This window comes from Phragmites australis, chromosome 7 (assembly GCF_958298935.1).
Source record: "Phragmites australis chromosome 7, lpPhrAust1.1, whole genome shotgun sequence".
In the NCBI taxonomy this organism is placed as follows: domain Eukaryota; kingdom Viridiplantae; phylum Streptophyta; class Magnoliopsida; order Poales; family Poaceae; genus Phragmites; species Phragmites australis.
Window position 1 is genome coordinate 14209791 of NC_084927.1, and position 16500 is coordinate 14226290.

Below are 16500 nucleotides of genomic sequence, written 5' to 3' on the forward strand. Positions count from 1 at the left end.
ATTTGTGTTGTAGGGAAATAAGATTTTTCTAGATGAAGCACAGTCTGAATGAAACTCGCCGTTGCCTTCACCATCCCCAAAATTGTTGTCCCCTCACTCCACATAAGCTGGACAACTATATAAAGAATCCAATTCATAAACATCTACATTAGTCTCCTCCCATTCCTCCAGTGGCACCCTCCCTTTCTTCTTAACTCTTTTTTCCCCATGAGAAAGCTTCCTGTTCAATGAAAAAGTTCTTGTGACTCCAGTTGTATCTCATCAATAACCAATCTACTAGATGAGGACGAGGAGGAATCATTATTATCATATTCACCGAGTGCCAACAAACACATAGAGTTATATAACTAATCCATGATTGAGTTATACTTATTGTAGAGAGTAATATCTATCATGATGCCACGAGGATCATACTTTTTTCTTTAGAGACACAATAATGCAGCTTCTTAAAACCTAATCGATTTATCAATTTGGTATGAACTAATGCAAATATGCTCAAGTTTACTGGCCCCACCTATATAACCGGTAAATCCAGTTTGCCTCCGATAATGATAGCTTTGGTGGTAGGTCGATGCAGTGGAAGACTCCCTCCATCAAGCTCGACCCATCTTACATGGTGCCACCTGTGTCCCACCGATCTGGTGTTTCCATCTGAAAAACACTGACGCCAAGAGAAGCAGAATGCACATGGCCGACATATCCATAGATCCATCCGCTGCACACCAAATGCCTTGCTTCGCTCATCTCCCCACACTGTAATTACTCCATTCCATAAAACCTCTATTAAGTAGTAAAAGCATCAGTGCTAAGCAGAGCAGCTAGAGAGTGAGGTTCTAGTGTACCTGTGGCTGAGTATTTCAGAAGAACAGCTAGCAGCAAGGAGTGTCCAATCTAGCAATCCCAATGGAGGAGGACATGATGGGAGTCGGCTTCGATTTCTACTGGCACTCGTCGCCTCAGTTCCACCTCGAGCCCCTCGACCTCGACGTCGTCGACAGGTGATTCACTAACTGACTCGTCTTTTTCTTCTTGTTGGGAAAGAGTGGGCTGAATGGTTTGTTGATGCAACAGTATGTACGTTCCGCCGAACGAGGCGGCAGAGTCACTGTCCGGTGTCTGCTCGTCGTACCACGAGGACTCGAGCTCGCCGGACGGCGCGAACACCTGCTCCACGGCGGCAGTGGCGATGTCACCGCCTCCGCCGACCGCGGCGGGGAGCAAGAGCGTGGCGATGGAGAGGGACCGCCGCAGGATGCTCAACGAGAAGCTCTACGCGCTCCGGAGCGTCGTACCAAACATCACCAAGGTCAGAGCAGAGCACCAAAGTTTATTAATTTGTTCCACACATGGGCAAATGGCTTGACAAATTGATTAATCTGATCGTTGCGGTGCAGATGGACAAGGCGTCGATCATCAGGGACGCCATCGCGTACATCGAGCAGCTGAAGGAGGAGGAGCGCCGGATACTCGCCGACATATCCGCCCTCGAGTCCACCGCCGTGATGCCGGGAAAGGAAACGAAGAGGGTTCCATCATTCTCATCCACCAAAGACGACGCCCCCCGCTGCGCAGCCTCACCGCCGGTCCGAATCCTTGAGGTACGTAATTGACCCAACGACACTTTTAGCAGTTATAAAGCTTCATCAATGACGTGTTAGAGCCGTACGTCTGTGCTGAGTATCATTGCCACCTGATGATTCGATTCAATGCGCGCGCAAGCATGCAGGTGGAGTTGTCGGAGGCGAGGGAGAAGGTGGCGGTGGTAAGCGTGCGGTGCAGCCGGGGCAGGGACGCCGTAGCCAAAGTGTGGCGGGCGCTGGAGCCGCTCCGCCTCGACGTCGTCACAGCGAGCATCGCCGCCGCCGGCGACATCGTCGTCCACACCATGTTCGTACAGGTAACGTCCGTCGTCCAACAACTGCAGCAACAATTATTACGACGTCCATGCCACGTTGAAATCGTGGTTGCCCGCCCGCTCGCGACCCTTTTCGCTTATGATTGTCCTCGATGTCTCCGTGACTCTGGGTCCTCGGGTCCCGTGCCGTCACGGGGATGGCAGATACACATGGCGCGCCCTTGGATGAAATTTCAGAAACCTTTTGCACCACAAGAGAGGAATGAAGAAACGCTAGGGCGGCGCAACAATTTCGTCCGTATATAATTCCTAGTCATTTTCTTATTGCGAAGAGGTTTTTGTTAATTTGGTACAAGAATTGTACTAAGACCCTCCCAAAAATGGACCATCGTTTAATTGAGCCACGATGCTACGAATTACCAGATATTTTCGCTAGCGCTATTGTGCACGGTCACCGTCCACACATACATTTTTCGCCACGTACGTGATTCTGGACTTGAACGTGGCTCAACTGTCCTTGCCCTCTCCCTCATGTAGTGAACTTGCATTGCATCTCAAACCATAAAAAGTGAACCAGTGTGGACAAAGGACTTCACACGTATGATGCGTGCATGTCCGGTCCAGAACTGACCGCTCTGTCGCCTCTTGTGCGTTACGAGCTGTCTCGGGGGCATCGTAAGTCATTTTCCGGGACGCTCTATGGTGCGAAAGCAGGCATCATTACAAGTAAGCGCTCCTCCAACCAACAATTATAGCTGCTTGCTACCAATAATACCTACAAGGTACTTCCGCGTCAACTATAGAGTGTAAAAGGTCACTTTTCTGGCAGTCTATCTTTAAAATATTCATGCAAGCATTTCTAAATCCCACATGTCAAGATTAAATAATCAATTCCCTCTCTTCTCTCGCAAGTTGTTTTTAACAGTATGACTCCATCTGTAAAATCTTCATTGGAGGTCTTGGGGCACAACCCCCGGACTCTCGCAAGTTTCTCTCTCTCCTCCCTCATCAATCTCTCCACCGGATGGCCACCCATGCCTCCGCGCGGATGGCCAACAACACCCTCCTGACACCATCGTCGATTGGATCCACCACCGGGCACCGGACTCTTCCACTACGTACCATACCAACTGTCACCAGTTGCTTCCTCTTGCGCCAGGTGTGACCCTCTCTCCTCATCCTCCACCCACCGTCGGTTGCCTCATCCAAATCCGCTATGCCGCAGCTGCCTTCTACTCTGCCACCATCAGCACCATGTCCATGCTTCCAACTCCATGGACTGCCACCCATGGGATCTATCTGCTCCCCATGCATCTCCGCCTTCACATACCACTACGGTGCCACTCCCGTAGAATTCGAGCCGATGGACCCACCGGTGGTCCTCTCTGTCCACTCCCATTGGTCGGCATCCACCATGCCCATTCCCCTCGGCTTCTCTCTGTGATAATGCAAGAGGAAAGATAAAGGACTACTACAAAATGCTTCATTCCAAATGGCTGCAAATGCACATCCTAGACGGTTTTCCTTCTGTCTGCCCTAAAGTATCTGTGATGACTCCTCTAATCATAGATGACTATGGAACTGCCTAAAATGCATGTTATCATATATGGTTATATGGTAAAAATCATCAGTTATAAGTGGAGTTATCACATATGGTTCTTAAACAAAAACTCACTTTCTTGCGCTGAAAGACCTAAAAGCAATTTGCACCCAAACCACCCCTATACTATCTACACAGCCATGTGTTGCAGGTTAGAACTTGTGTGATTTCAAAAGAGTGTGCGGTTGCAAGGACTCGAACACATGGCCTTTTAACTCTGAGCAAACCCTCCTAACCTTGATTGTTGATTGCAATGGGATATGTATTTCTTTTAACCCTTATGGTCTGAATCTGTAGGAAATTATTTGAGCACCTAAATAGCTTTAAATGGAAAAGTTATTAACTACAAAGTTATAGATCTGGTCAAGATCTAAAATTTTGGTAGAAAATTGTTTTTCATCCGACTTTGTATGAATATATTGTGAATTTCCAAATATCTCACTTCAAATATATAAACCGACACTTGTTTTCGAAGGCTTCATCATGAACCAACTTACCCATTGTATATACTATCATTTCACAACGTAATTGATACCATTCAGATGATCCTTTATCTAACATATATTTTTGTATCATTTTATATTTCATCTAACATATACTTTGAATTTTATGTCAAGAATAGCTTTGATGATTGCATCTCATATATACAACATATTAATCATTTTTTTAATATATACTCCCACGAGTGAACCACGATGAAAGGAGTCGAACTCGATAAGTTACGGATGCTAAATTAGTTATAAACCAGATTTATGCACTTGAATAACATTAAATAAAAAAGTTGTCAGCTACATAATTGTTGATCTTATCGAGAGCAATAATTTTCATGTACATATTATCTCCATCCACCAACTTCGTATGAAAAAATTATGGATTTTAGAAAATATCATTATAAATTTGAAAACAAATGCCATACAAGTTTTTTCACAGAACCGTCTAAGATGGCTAGTATCATATACGATTTTTGTTTAAAATCCATATGTGATATCTTTTTCAAAATCATCTATAATAAGTGGAGGTATCACTAATGGTTTCTTCTAAGAACCGTCTGTGGTATGAAGGACATCACAGGCGGTACTTTTTAAAAACCATATGCGATAAGGTCATCAAACAAAATCGTCTGTGATATTTGCCATCACAGACAAATTTTGTTTAGAACCCTTAACATGGACGGTGTTTTAAACTATAGCTAGTTGAGGTGGTGCTATTGAAGGTGGTCTTAGAGGGTCTGTAACAATATAATTAACTACTAGATATAAAAAGTTGTGTATGTCATATATAAAAAACATAATAGATAATCCATTCAATAGACTAGCTATATTTTTTTCAAATTTAATATAAATCCATATGTATTAGGTATTAAAAGTTTGTATGCATTTTTGAATGCACTGTAGACTGACTAAACAATACTCAACCTAGAAAAAAATCTGATGTGGACACCTCTGTCTGCTGGCATGGATTGTCAGAGATGTTCTCCAAACGCATCTTCTTAAAGTATACGATAGACTCTACTTTTTTATTTTTCTTAGGTTAGACGTGTCGAATTAATTTCTAGCTCCTTGTCCTCACTGTGCGCGCAACGTTACCACCCGGAAATTTAATGTGGCGATGCTGAATAAAATTCCTCGTGCGGAGTCGGCCGAAAATAATTTGACAGGTGAAGGCACTTAGAATAAAGGGGATGCTAGTTTTCAACTACCTGCAAATGGCACCTCTTTTAGTCATGTGTTTAAGCCGGGGCTTTTCATGCACAGTACTATTAGGGGCAGCGGCTTTGGTATGCTCATTGGAAATAATCTACTATTAGATATATAAGTATATTGGTTAGTGCATCCGTCGTAAAGGGATGTGCAGGCCTAACTTAGAAGCCGAAAATTCTGATCACAATTAACACAGCTTCAGATCAAAGATTTTTAACTAACATCAACATTTTCATTAAAAGGTGGAATATGTGTTGTCAAGAGCTCTATAGTAAAGGTAACGGTAAAGGTGTTTCTCTACGACACATGTGACTTATATAGCAAGTAATATGTTGAACAAAGTTTTGTTGTAGTGCCACCATAATTTCTTCAATCTCTCTATAGCACAATGTGCATTGTCTTCCTCCCGCAGTCATTTTTCTTCGTTCTGTGCTTGCCCCTACCTCTGTCACAGAATCAGCGCCAGCTACCTCCCTAACCTAGCGTTGCCATCTCTCCTACCCCAACCCTCGGAAGAAAATTATATGAGACTGTCTACAGAAAGACCTCCGTAAGACTCTGATCAACGTTATTCGTTCTAGATCCAATGGTCTGGTTGAACACATCTGAGAGAAGTAGAGGACACGTGTCACACGGAGATAAGGATCTTTTTGAAAACCGGTCTCATATAATTTCGTTCCCCAACACTCCCCTCTGATGTTACTCCGCATCTCGTGGCCTGAGGTGACCCTACCACCTCACTGCCCTTCCTCCATGTTCGCTCCATCGTCAGTCCACCTACCTCCCAAAGAGCTCACTCTAAACTCAGCAACATCTTGAACATGATCCCTAACCCAACCACTCCTAATTGCTCACCGGCGCAGACTGAGAACTCAGAAAATTTTAGTTGCCTGAAATTTAGGAGGTGCATAGAATAAAATGCTTCCGTTTCGCTTGGTTATGCCTATGACTTTCTCTGTTAGGTGTGAATTAATAACATGTGCCTAAAATTCAAATGAAGTTTAAACTAAGGCGACACATCGTACTACGTAGACAATATATGGCACTTTCAGTTCATTCCTCTCATTTAAGAATGACGCGGAGTTTTTTTGGAAAAAAATTGCTTAAAAAAATGGTGGTATAACCCTTTTCCGAAAGAAAAATGGTGAGCTCTCCTAAAAGAGAAAAGAAGAAGAGGAATCCTCACAACTAAGCAAGAGAAGTCGGACTGATAAATAATTACATGATACCTTTTCCAGTAAGAGAATAAGGGAAATTATTTGAAATTTGAAAGGTCAAACTCTTAAAAAAATTGAGCGTTCATGTCTTTATAAGTGAATTAGATTTGATAGTGGATACATTATGGTGTGGACGAATATAATTGGTTAATATATTACAGTTTTAATATCAATAATATATTGAAAATAAAAGTTAGTGATCAAAGTAAAAAAAACTACACTCTCTCCCACTAAAAGGAGTACGTGGGACCAGCGATTTGACTTTCATCGAGAATGATGTTCCTATTAAATAGGTCTTACACTAGCACACAATCATTGAAAATATACAGTATGTCATATACAGTTTTTAAGTATGTTTAGACTATTTTTAAAATAGGTATCTTAGTAATAAGAGTCGTACCCCTAGATATGAATGAATTCACAGATATTTTTTATAAATTCGTCTGTTTCTATCATACAGACATAGATAACTTTTAAAAAATCCAGATGTGATATTATCATAGACGGTTTCTTATAAAATCTGTCTATATCTATATGATAGACACATATAGATTTTATAAACACCCATATATATTTAAAGACCTGCGAATATTTTCAAATTTAACCGCTTGTTTCCCCTAACTCTTTTAATTTCCGCACATACAATCCGCTAGTCTCTCCATGCTTTTGGCTTCCCCACACACAACCCGCTCATCTCCCTTCAATATAAAATGATGAGGAGTGTTCTTTTTCCTCACTCATCACGTCATGTGTTCCACTGCACTGAGAAAACATCATCCTCTCTCGCCATCAACGTCAAAGAAGCGAGATCTCAGCTGGGGCCAAATCCCTTTTACTATACTGAAGTGAGTATTATATGGTTTTATATATGCTTTTCATTGCTTTTGTCTGTGTAAGTGATAGCACAACCTTCTTTCCATCGTAGATCTGCAATGGCGTAGTTCACGGCAATTAGGAAGTGGTAGGAAAGGGTTGTCCTTATGACGGCTTCGACAGCGTGGATGCTTCGCATCAACATCGGCTAGGTGGACTTCGTCCTCTTTGTTATTGCGAAGGCCCCCTTCATCGACCCTATGTATGATATCAATCGCCTTCTTCATTTTGTTCTTCTGGATAAAAAATTTCTCTATTGTTATTCATAACATTGGAGACATTTTCGTCAACTACAAGACGGACTTGAACACCCATTTCTTGCTGAACCGTGGCTGGCGATTTGGCAGTAACGCAGTTCTAGCTCATACATGAGATAGCAAGGTGCCGCCAAATCCAGATGCCTGCGAGCTGTTCATTGAAGATGATGCTTAGGTTGACATCGTGCTGAAATGCAGGAGGCTAAGATGATATCTATCATCTCGTCTTTTTGAAAGACGATATTAATCAACCCAAGTTTCCCAATCACGTTTTGTCTTTTTAGGAGTTGGCATCACCAAGATGTCAATCATTTCATCTAACGATCGACCAATGATGTATAGCTAGGTATTGTGTTTAGCTAGCTAGGTTTATGTGTTCTAAATAATGTGTGATGTATATATGTTTAATGTCCTTAACATTTGTCATATGTAAATGTTTGTGCTTTGCGTTCTGAACAATATTTGGTTGATGTTATGAACAACAAGTGATTTATATTCTGAACAATATGTTATTTAATTTGTGAATTATAATGTTTGTACCTGTGTGACCCTTGGCCCTATAAACACATTTGCTTCTTGGCTATGCTTATAGAGGAAAGGGTCACATGTATGGTTTTTAAAAAAGCTCATCTGTGACAATTAGCATAGATGAGTTCAAATAAAACCCATCTATGACTATAACTGCACATAGATAGATTTCAAAAAAACCCATCTGTCATTTTTATTATACACCAGACGATTTTACAAAAAATGAATTTGTTTGTAACTCTATGGTAGATAATTCTAAAACTATTTATAACAAGATCGATATCATAGATACTTTTATAGAGACAGAATCTATAACCGTTTATGATAAAGTTTAACATATATCTGTAATAATTTATTTTGAGTAGTGTTAATCCAAGCTTCCTAGCTATAGACGAAAACAACTGCAATTTTATGACTGAAATGGAAGTCGAACTCAGTGCACATATTTTGAACCTGTACTTATATATGCCAATATAAGCTGCTTTGTCGTGTTTTTTTCTCAGATACAATTTGTTGTCATCTACAGACAGAAGGAATGGGCTGTGCTGCTCAACTGAAGAAGACAATACAAGCTGCTCTCTCCGGGTCTCCCAGCTCGATCTCACCGGAAGCTTAATCAAATCCGTGAGTTATTTAGGAAGATTGATGCAAGCTTTTGAATCTCATCAACTACCTTTGTGTCGCCATTTTCATTCATTATGAGAAATGATTGTATCTGTTGATCTAAAGATCTATCTTTTTCAGTATTAGGATAAGGATCATAGTTACAAAACTCGATTAGGGGAAAAACGTCCACCTAACATGAATCTGTAGAAGGTGAGAATCAAAATCTGATTGGCCGGGTGATACTAAAGGAAGATTCTCACAAGGATCGTAGTTATATAGTCATAAGGTAATCATGTACCCAGATGTAGGCAATGTGGACGTTGGGGTGAGCTATAATAAATGCCGTTGGAGGTAACCTAAGCTAAGATCGCTCGAATTTCTGCATTATGTTTCTGGTTAAGAGGTATCTTTGGGTTTGCATTTGTCAATTAAGATATACGTGATGGCAAGAATTAACATAAACTGAAAAGAATGTCACGCTCCAGAGCTACTGAAATCAGTCCCTAGCCCAAAACCCAAGGTTAGCCCACCTCTCTCTCTGTGAGGCAACAATAACCGGCAAGAGGATGACTCGACCTCAGGTTTTTTCTACGGAAACCCAGTGAGACGACACTTGCGGCGTGGATCGAGTCTAGTAATTACTGGCCTCCATCCTTCGCCCCACCCCCCTTCTAAAGCCATGTTCTAGAGCAGTTTCCATTGCATATCACTATCACATAATCATTGATAGTAGACGGTATGTTAAAAAAGTTTTTTAGAATCTGTCACTTACAAAATATCCTTAGATGGTTGATAAAATAGACACATCTGTAACAAAACAGATATCACGGTGTGACTGGACTTATAGACGGTTTTCATAAATCTATATATTTGTACTGTACAAACATAGGCAACGTTTAAAAAACATCATCTATGATATTATCATAGATGGTTTCTTATTAGATCCGTCTGTGTTTGTATGCTAGACAAACGGATTTTATGAAAACCGTCTATATTTAAAGACCCACGAATTGTTTCAAATTTGATCGCTCATCTTCCCTTCCTCTTTTAGCTTCGCACACACACAACCCGCTCATCTCTAGGCTCTTTTGGCTTCCCACATACACAACCTCTCATCTCCCCTGAATATAAAGTGACGAGTAGTATTCTTCTTCCTCACTCACCATATCCAAGTGTTTCACTGCACTGAAAAACGTCCTTACTCACCATCAGCATCGGAGAAAGAGATCTCGGTGGGGGTCGAATCCCTTTCAATGCATTGAAGTAAGTATCATATGATTCCAATCGTAGTTTAGCTAGGGTTTGTTACGTTTTCATTGCTTCGATCTGTGTAACTGATAGCAGAGCCTAGTTTCCATCATATATCTGCAATGACACAGTTCACAACAATGAGGAGGTGGAAGGATGGCGTTGTCCCTATGGCGGCTTCGATGGCATGGATGCTTAGCATTGACTTTGGCTAGGTGGACTTCGTCTTCTTCGTTGTTGTGAAGGCACCCTCCATCGACCCTGTGTATTCTGTGAACCCCGTTCTCCATTATGTTCTTATAGATGGAATCTACATTGCTATTCATCACAATGGAGATATTTTTGTCAACTGGAAGACAGGCTTGAACGCTCATTTCTTGTTGAACCATGGCTAGCGGCTTAGCAACAACGCAATCTGGTTCTGGCTCACGCGTGAGGTAGTTAAGGTGCAGCCAGATCTGGATGACTACAAGCTGCTCATTTAAGATGATGATTTGGTTGATATTGTGCTAAAACGCAGAAGGCTGAGATGGTGTCTATCATCTCATCTCTTTAAAAGATGGCATTGATCGACCCAAGTTGGATATTTAGTGATCTTAGAAAATTATATATGATTAGACATACACATTTTCCGTCGATGTAAGAATTGTACAATTGATTTGTTGTGCATTTCCGTAGTATTATATTTAGAATGGTATGGAAAAAATAGATTTGTTTGGAATTTAGAGTAGGAAAATTTAGATCAGAGTAGAATAGATAATTTAGGATAGAAAATACCTAGATTGGAATTTTTCAGTAGTTAGAACAACAATGTAGTTAGGTAGTTTATGTTGCTACTATATTATTAGCCATGTTTTTATTACCTGTGTTCTCATTCAATCACAAAGCGTAGCATTATGCAATTGTATCCACTTTCGAACCATATCAGGGTGCCATCCTGTCAGTCAATAAATCGTTCACTTGCAATTTTCCAAATAAAAACCCTTTGCATTACAAACCCTACTACAACTATGTGCAGCCAGAATACAATGTTACATGGCAAGGTACAATTTATTCAATTACAAATAACACGGTACAAGGAAATATAATATAGGGCTAAGGCAACACATCGAGATACATTGCTTCTAATCATACTGACTTAGAATGAAGTGTGAAGACTCTCCTGACTCCCAGCATTCCCTTGACCATAGTGTGCTGGTGGTGGTGGAGGAGGAGGAGGAGGAAACTTTTGGTAACACGGGCAAGGGCACCTGGGATCGAGGCATATGGTAGGATCACTGATGTGGATGATCAGCTTGTCCTCCTCTAGAGATATTGGGATAGTATTAACCTCACGTTGCAGGTCGAAGATACGATGTTGCAGGTGATGGATGTACTCCTGGATGTTCTATTCAATGGGAGGACCCATCTCGTGTAGTGACGGCTATCGTCGTCATCTGAATCTTGCAAAAACATAGAAATTAAAGAATAAAATGTCCTAAAATATGATACTAAAATTGTTGACATTCTGACCCTTCCGAGACAACAACATAAGAATCAGCAGCCTTTGTTAATGCTACCATCATATATCTACACAACGCAGTTGTATCTATGGGAGCACTTCAGCCACTCCTCTTTCAGGTGGTCATAAGCCCGTAGATCATGGGGGGTCCGAAAATCACTCTTCCACTACAAATGGAAGTTCTCGAGTGGCTCCTCATACGCACTAGGACCAAAGGAACGCGGCCATATCACCGGTGCCCTGCCCGCGCTAGTACACCCTCTAGTTCTCCCTCTCCCACCTCTAGCAGCCATTCTTTCATTGTGCCTATGGTTGCAACTATGCGTACCCTTTTATAGATGCCTTTCAGACGTAGCCTTTTCAGACTGTGCCTATGGTTGCAACTATGCGTACCCTTTTATAGATGCCTTTCAGATGTAGCCTTTTCAGACGTAACCTTTTCAGATATAGGCTTTTTAGATGTAGGTTTTCAAGCGAATGCTCCATGGACTCAGTCCATGAACAAGCACTGATTTTATGTATAAATAGAAGCCCAGGAAGCAACTTGTGCCAACAAACCAAAGCCTTCTCCTCTTACCAAAATGGCACTTGATCCTTGTCCAAAGAAATCAATGCTGGATCTTTTACCTACTAGGGTCGAAGTTCTGATGTGCTAGTGTGGAGACCTGTGTAGGGTTAGGAAGTCCAACAACTTCTAAGATACCTATGGCAGGAAGTTATTTATGTGCTCCAACTGCGAGTACGACCCACTAGAGGGCAGCATCTATGGTGGCTACCGCAAATAGGTACTCACATATTACAGAACTAAAACACAACTATCTAACATTTACCCCTTACAAATTTTTCCTTCTTTACTAGTCTTCGCCACCATGGTGTGACTTCATACAGTGGATCGATAATGTTCAGAGTGAAGTAGTTGTGTTCCTTATGCACACCCAACACCGGGCAGCATGGACACGATTCCATGAAATAGAAGCCGACGATAGGAGAGATACGACCCGCAAACGCCTACACGAGGAAGAGCATAAGAGGAGAGAGGAGCAGAACTGCCTCAAAGTGGAGGCACGTGAGGCAGATAGGGAGCGGAAGTGCGAGAGGGCATGTCGGGCTCATGAAGGTGGACCTGAGGTGGCGATGAAGGGAAAGGATCCATGCCGCACTCAATAGATTATCAATAGTAATTGGCTAGTTTCAATTCCCTATGGCATGTTAGGTTTAGAATTGGTACATGTCCAGGTTACTTTCAGAATTGTACCATATATGCCAATGTCATTGTTACTTTTTGTATGTAGATTCTTTAAATTCTCTAAGGCATATTACGTTTGTCATCGGTACATGACTATGATGGAATGAAAAATGTACCAAACAAGCCACTATCGTTGTTAGAGTCGATGTATGGTGTTTGGTGCTTCGTGCACTTTAAGATTTCAATATTACTATTGGTATTGTTTAGTGCCGATATATGTACACTAACTTTTGCTCTTCCTGTACCTCAATAAATGATTCTTCCCAAATTAAAAAAATAATATTACTTAAAAATCAAAAAAATTCCTAAAATGCCACATGTGGGCAAACGAAGTGCTAACAAGCTTGTCAGTACTCCAAGTGCCAACAATCCTATCGGTACTCCAAGTAAAGATAGGTCAATCAGCTCTCCCCAGGTCCGATAGCCATATGGTGTCCAACCAGGGGCCTATCAGCATGCAGAGTACTGACATACCTTTTTGGTACCACATGCATGCTGACAGGACCTCGGCCCACTGCCACGTAGGATGTCGGCACTCTATATGCCGACATGTACTTATTCTTACAATTTTGTGAATCTGGATATTATTTTTGCAATTTCTCAATAAAATAATATTATTAAGAAAAAATCTCCCCCAGCTCGCCAAATCTGCTCCTTGGTCTCTTGGTCGCTACATAATACTACATCTGTGCCTCCCGGATGCCTTATTCCCTGCCACTGGACCCAGCACCTTCCCTGACTCTACTCATAGTTCCTTTGTTCGCCTAGCATCCCACTATCCCGAGGTCACGTCATCGTCGGCATTAATGAATAAGACCGGGAGGTTTAGTTTGAAACACTAAAAATACTCGAGCAAATCGATTGATTACATGGCTAGAATATTTTTCTCCAAAGCTAGAACATGCCACAGTTGATGGGAACAATTTCTCATGAGGTGGTGTCTCAACAGAGGAACTTTGTAACGGAGGTGGCAAGGGGTGCAGCGATGGTGGCAGAGAGCCACGGCGACTGTGGTGGGGGTGGCACGAGATGGTCCTAAGGTGTGCGATGGTGGGCCATATGTAGCATATGCTACCTATAACACTCCCCGCGAGGAGGCTTGTGAGAAAAAAATGAGATTGTCTAGTTATCTTATGACAAATTTTATATCTCAAAATTTGACGAATTTTCCACTGTTGGACCAGGATGAGACGACCCATATCTCTCCTCCCTTTTTTTCACCCTAACTTGCCCTACTCCCGAGCTCCCTAACCTCTTCCATTCCCCGTCGCCGCCTCTACCTCTCCCGTCCCACCCTGCACGCCGTCACCCTGACGCCTCGTCATCGCCCTCCTGGACCCGGCGCAGCCCGCGATGAGCTCCTCCACCACCAAACTCCCTCCACCTCCCATCCCCTTCCACACGCTTCTTCATCCATGTCGACAGAAATGGATCCATGCTCCCCCACCAAGACCAGCTCCGGCGATGTCACGATCACAACGGCCCCGCCGCCACCATCCTCGCTCAACCGGCGGTCCTCCACCACCGTTGCGGGCCACATCCCTGCAACTTCTCCATCCCTCCCACTGTCTGCCTCCACCACCTAGCTACTGATCTCCCAAGGCTTCCTCTCTAAATCCGCTCATCGCAAATCCTGCTCATCGCAAGTCCTGAAACCCTAAACCCAATCCCTAACTCTAACCCTATCCTTCACCGGAGAAGACTTGAGTTCACTGGAGAAGTCACGGGGAAGAAAGCAACATGAATCTTTGTGCGGATCCTACGGTAGAAATTTGATAGATTTCTCCCCTTTTTTGTTGATGGATAAATAGCATTTCTAGAAAAGTATTAGGCTTATACTAGAGAGAGAGAGAAAAAGCAAGCATTTATTTTCTTCTTGTTTTGTTGGAGGGTGTTGAAGCCAGAACCAAAACAAGAGCCTCCTCCTCCTCCCTATTAGCCTTCCTCCCTTTGCAGCAGCAGCAGAAGTAGCAACAACAAGCTATCCCATTCCCTCTACCCCTCTCTTCTTCCATTGCTACTGCCTAGTGCTTTGGACCCAAATGGCTCATGAGATGGTTTGTTTCTTCGGCCCTGCTCCACAACCGGCAGTTTTTGCTCTGTTCAAGGAGGAGCAGGAGGTTGTTCTGGAGGATGTGGAGGAGGGCCTCAGCCTTGGCCACGATAGCGGGTAGGGGAAGCTGTGCACGAGGGGCCAGTGGCGGCCCGTAGAGGATGCCAAGCTTAAGGAGCTCGTCACGTAGTATGGCCCCCAGAATTGGAACCTCATCACCGAGAAGATTGAAGGCAGATCAGTGCAGTGCCCCTCGTGCTTAAGGCAGTGCAGTGCGGTGGATTATTGAATCATACATTTTGATGTGAGAAATAAAAAAAGCTTTAATCTTTTTGCCTTTTTTGCTCACGTTCTGTGCTTGTTTTTCTTGACAATTTTTTTTCTGTATCATGTGGTTGAGTGACCAGAAGTCCGTGCTCGACCACATAATCTCCCGACCACATAGGCGTTCAACCACATGGGCGCTTGAGCATGCGACAACCGACTACGTGCTCATGTAGCTACACACGAGTCGCGACCTACCTGGTAAGATGCAAAGACAAATTGAACAGGCATAACTCGAACCTGATGAGAATGTATTCCTACAATCTTGTCGGGAACAAGCAAGATTTAGGAGCAGATCAAAACTTCTATGGAGGAAAATTTAAACTCTATTAACTTGCTACAATCCAGGGGTTACAACTCAATATTTAAAGTGATTGCTAACCGAACTCTAAGCTGAATCAATTCCGAGTCGAACTCCAACTATACGTACTCCTACTCACATATGACATCCGACCCGTATTCGAACCATATACGAACTAATGTTTTTGACTTGAGCATGGCTCCTTGCTTCTGTGCTGCGTGAAATGAGTCCCCGAGGCCCATGCTGAGATTAGTCTAACATACTCCCCCCTAATCCTGATGTGGGCTGAGATCACAAGTTCCCAGTAGATGTCGCATGACTGCCAGCTTCACTCTCGGCAATGCTTTTGTCAAAGCATCGGCTCGCTACTCCTCCGTGCAGATGAATTCAACCTCAATCTGGTCTCCCTCAACGTACTCACGAATGAAATAAAACTTGGTGTCAATGTTCTTACTACGGCTGTGAAACACTGGATTCTTCATCAAAGCAATCACCGATTTGTTATCAACAAATAATTTGACTACTTTGAGCTCTTCTCCTGACAGCTACTCCAACAGACTTCTAAGCCACAATGGTTGGCATGCTGCTGCCGTTGCCATCATGAACTCAGCCTTGCACGAAGACAGAGCTACTATTTTCTACTTCTATGATGTCCATGACACCAAGCTATCATTGATATAGAATGCCATAACTATGGTACTCTTCTTGTCATCCATATCACAGGTCAGATCACTATCAATGTACCCGGTGATTATTTATTCTCTTCCTCCTCTCATATACACAAGCCAATAATGAACGGTGCCTCCTCATAAAGGTCCACCTTCGAGAATCTCTCATGATGTCATCAATGTGCCTGTAACGAATAGGCCCTTTTCTATGTTGCTGTTGACGCTCGGCAGCGATGTAGCCTGATCATCCACTGGTGATTCAGGGGTTGGTGTCACCATCTGTGTAGTAGGAGATGTCAGAGTGGTCAGTGTTGTGCATGCTGCAGCTCGCGCCCTGGTTACTTGCCCTCTCGGCGTCACCTTGCCAGCTAGCGATGTTGATGAAGGGTTGGATCGACTTGTCCCACGGGCACTGGCACGCCTGCTGGGCCACATGTGTGAGGTGCAGAGCTGCCCACTGCCGTCTCGATGTTGAACTCCATCTTGACTGTGAAATCCAATGGATCCCCACTGCCTGCGCCTG

General features: G+C 42.9%; 1 protein-coding gene across 2 annotated transcripts; it reads left to right on the plus strand.

Moving 5' to 3' along the window:
- Positions 1–596: 596 nt before the first annotated feature.
- On the plus strand, positions 597–8961 carry LOC133923447 (transcription factor BHLH6-like). 2 transcript variants are annotated; one of them, XM_062368745.1, is made up of 5 exons: positions 597–998; positions 1072–1306; positions 1395–1598; positions 1727–1897; positions 8557–8961. In XM_062368745.1, the coding sequence occupies exons 1-5, from the start codon at positions 904–906 to the stop codon at positions 8644–8646; spliced, it is 795 nt and encodes a 264-aa protein (XP_062224729.1). In that variant the 5' UTR covers positions 597–903; the 3' UTR covers positions 8647–8961. The 2 variants fall into 2 exon arrangements, with proteins under 2 accessions (XP_062224729.1, XP_062224728.1); XM_062368744.1 differs by lacking the exon at positions 8557–8961 and having other exon boundaries at positions 1727–3910.
- Positions 8962–16500: the final 7539 nt, after the last annotated feature.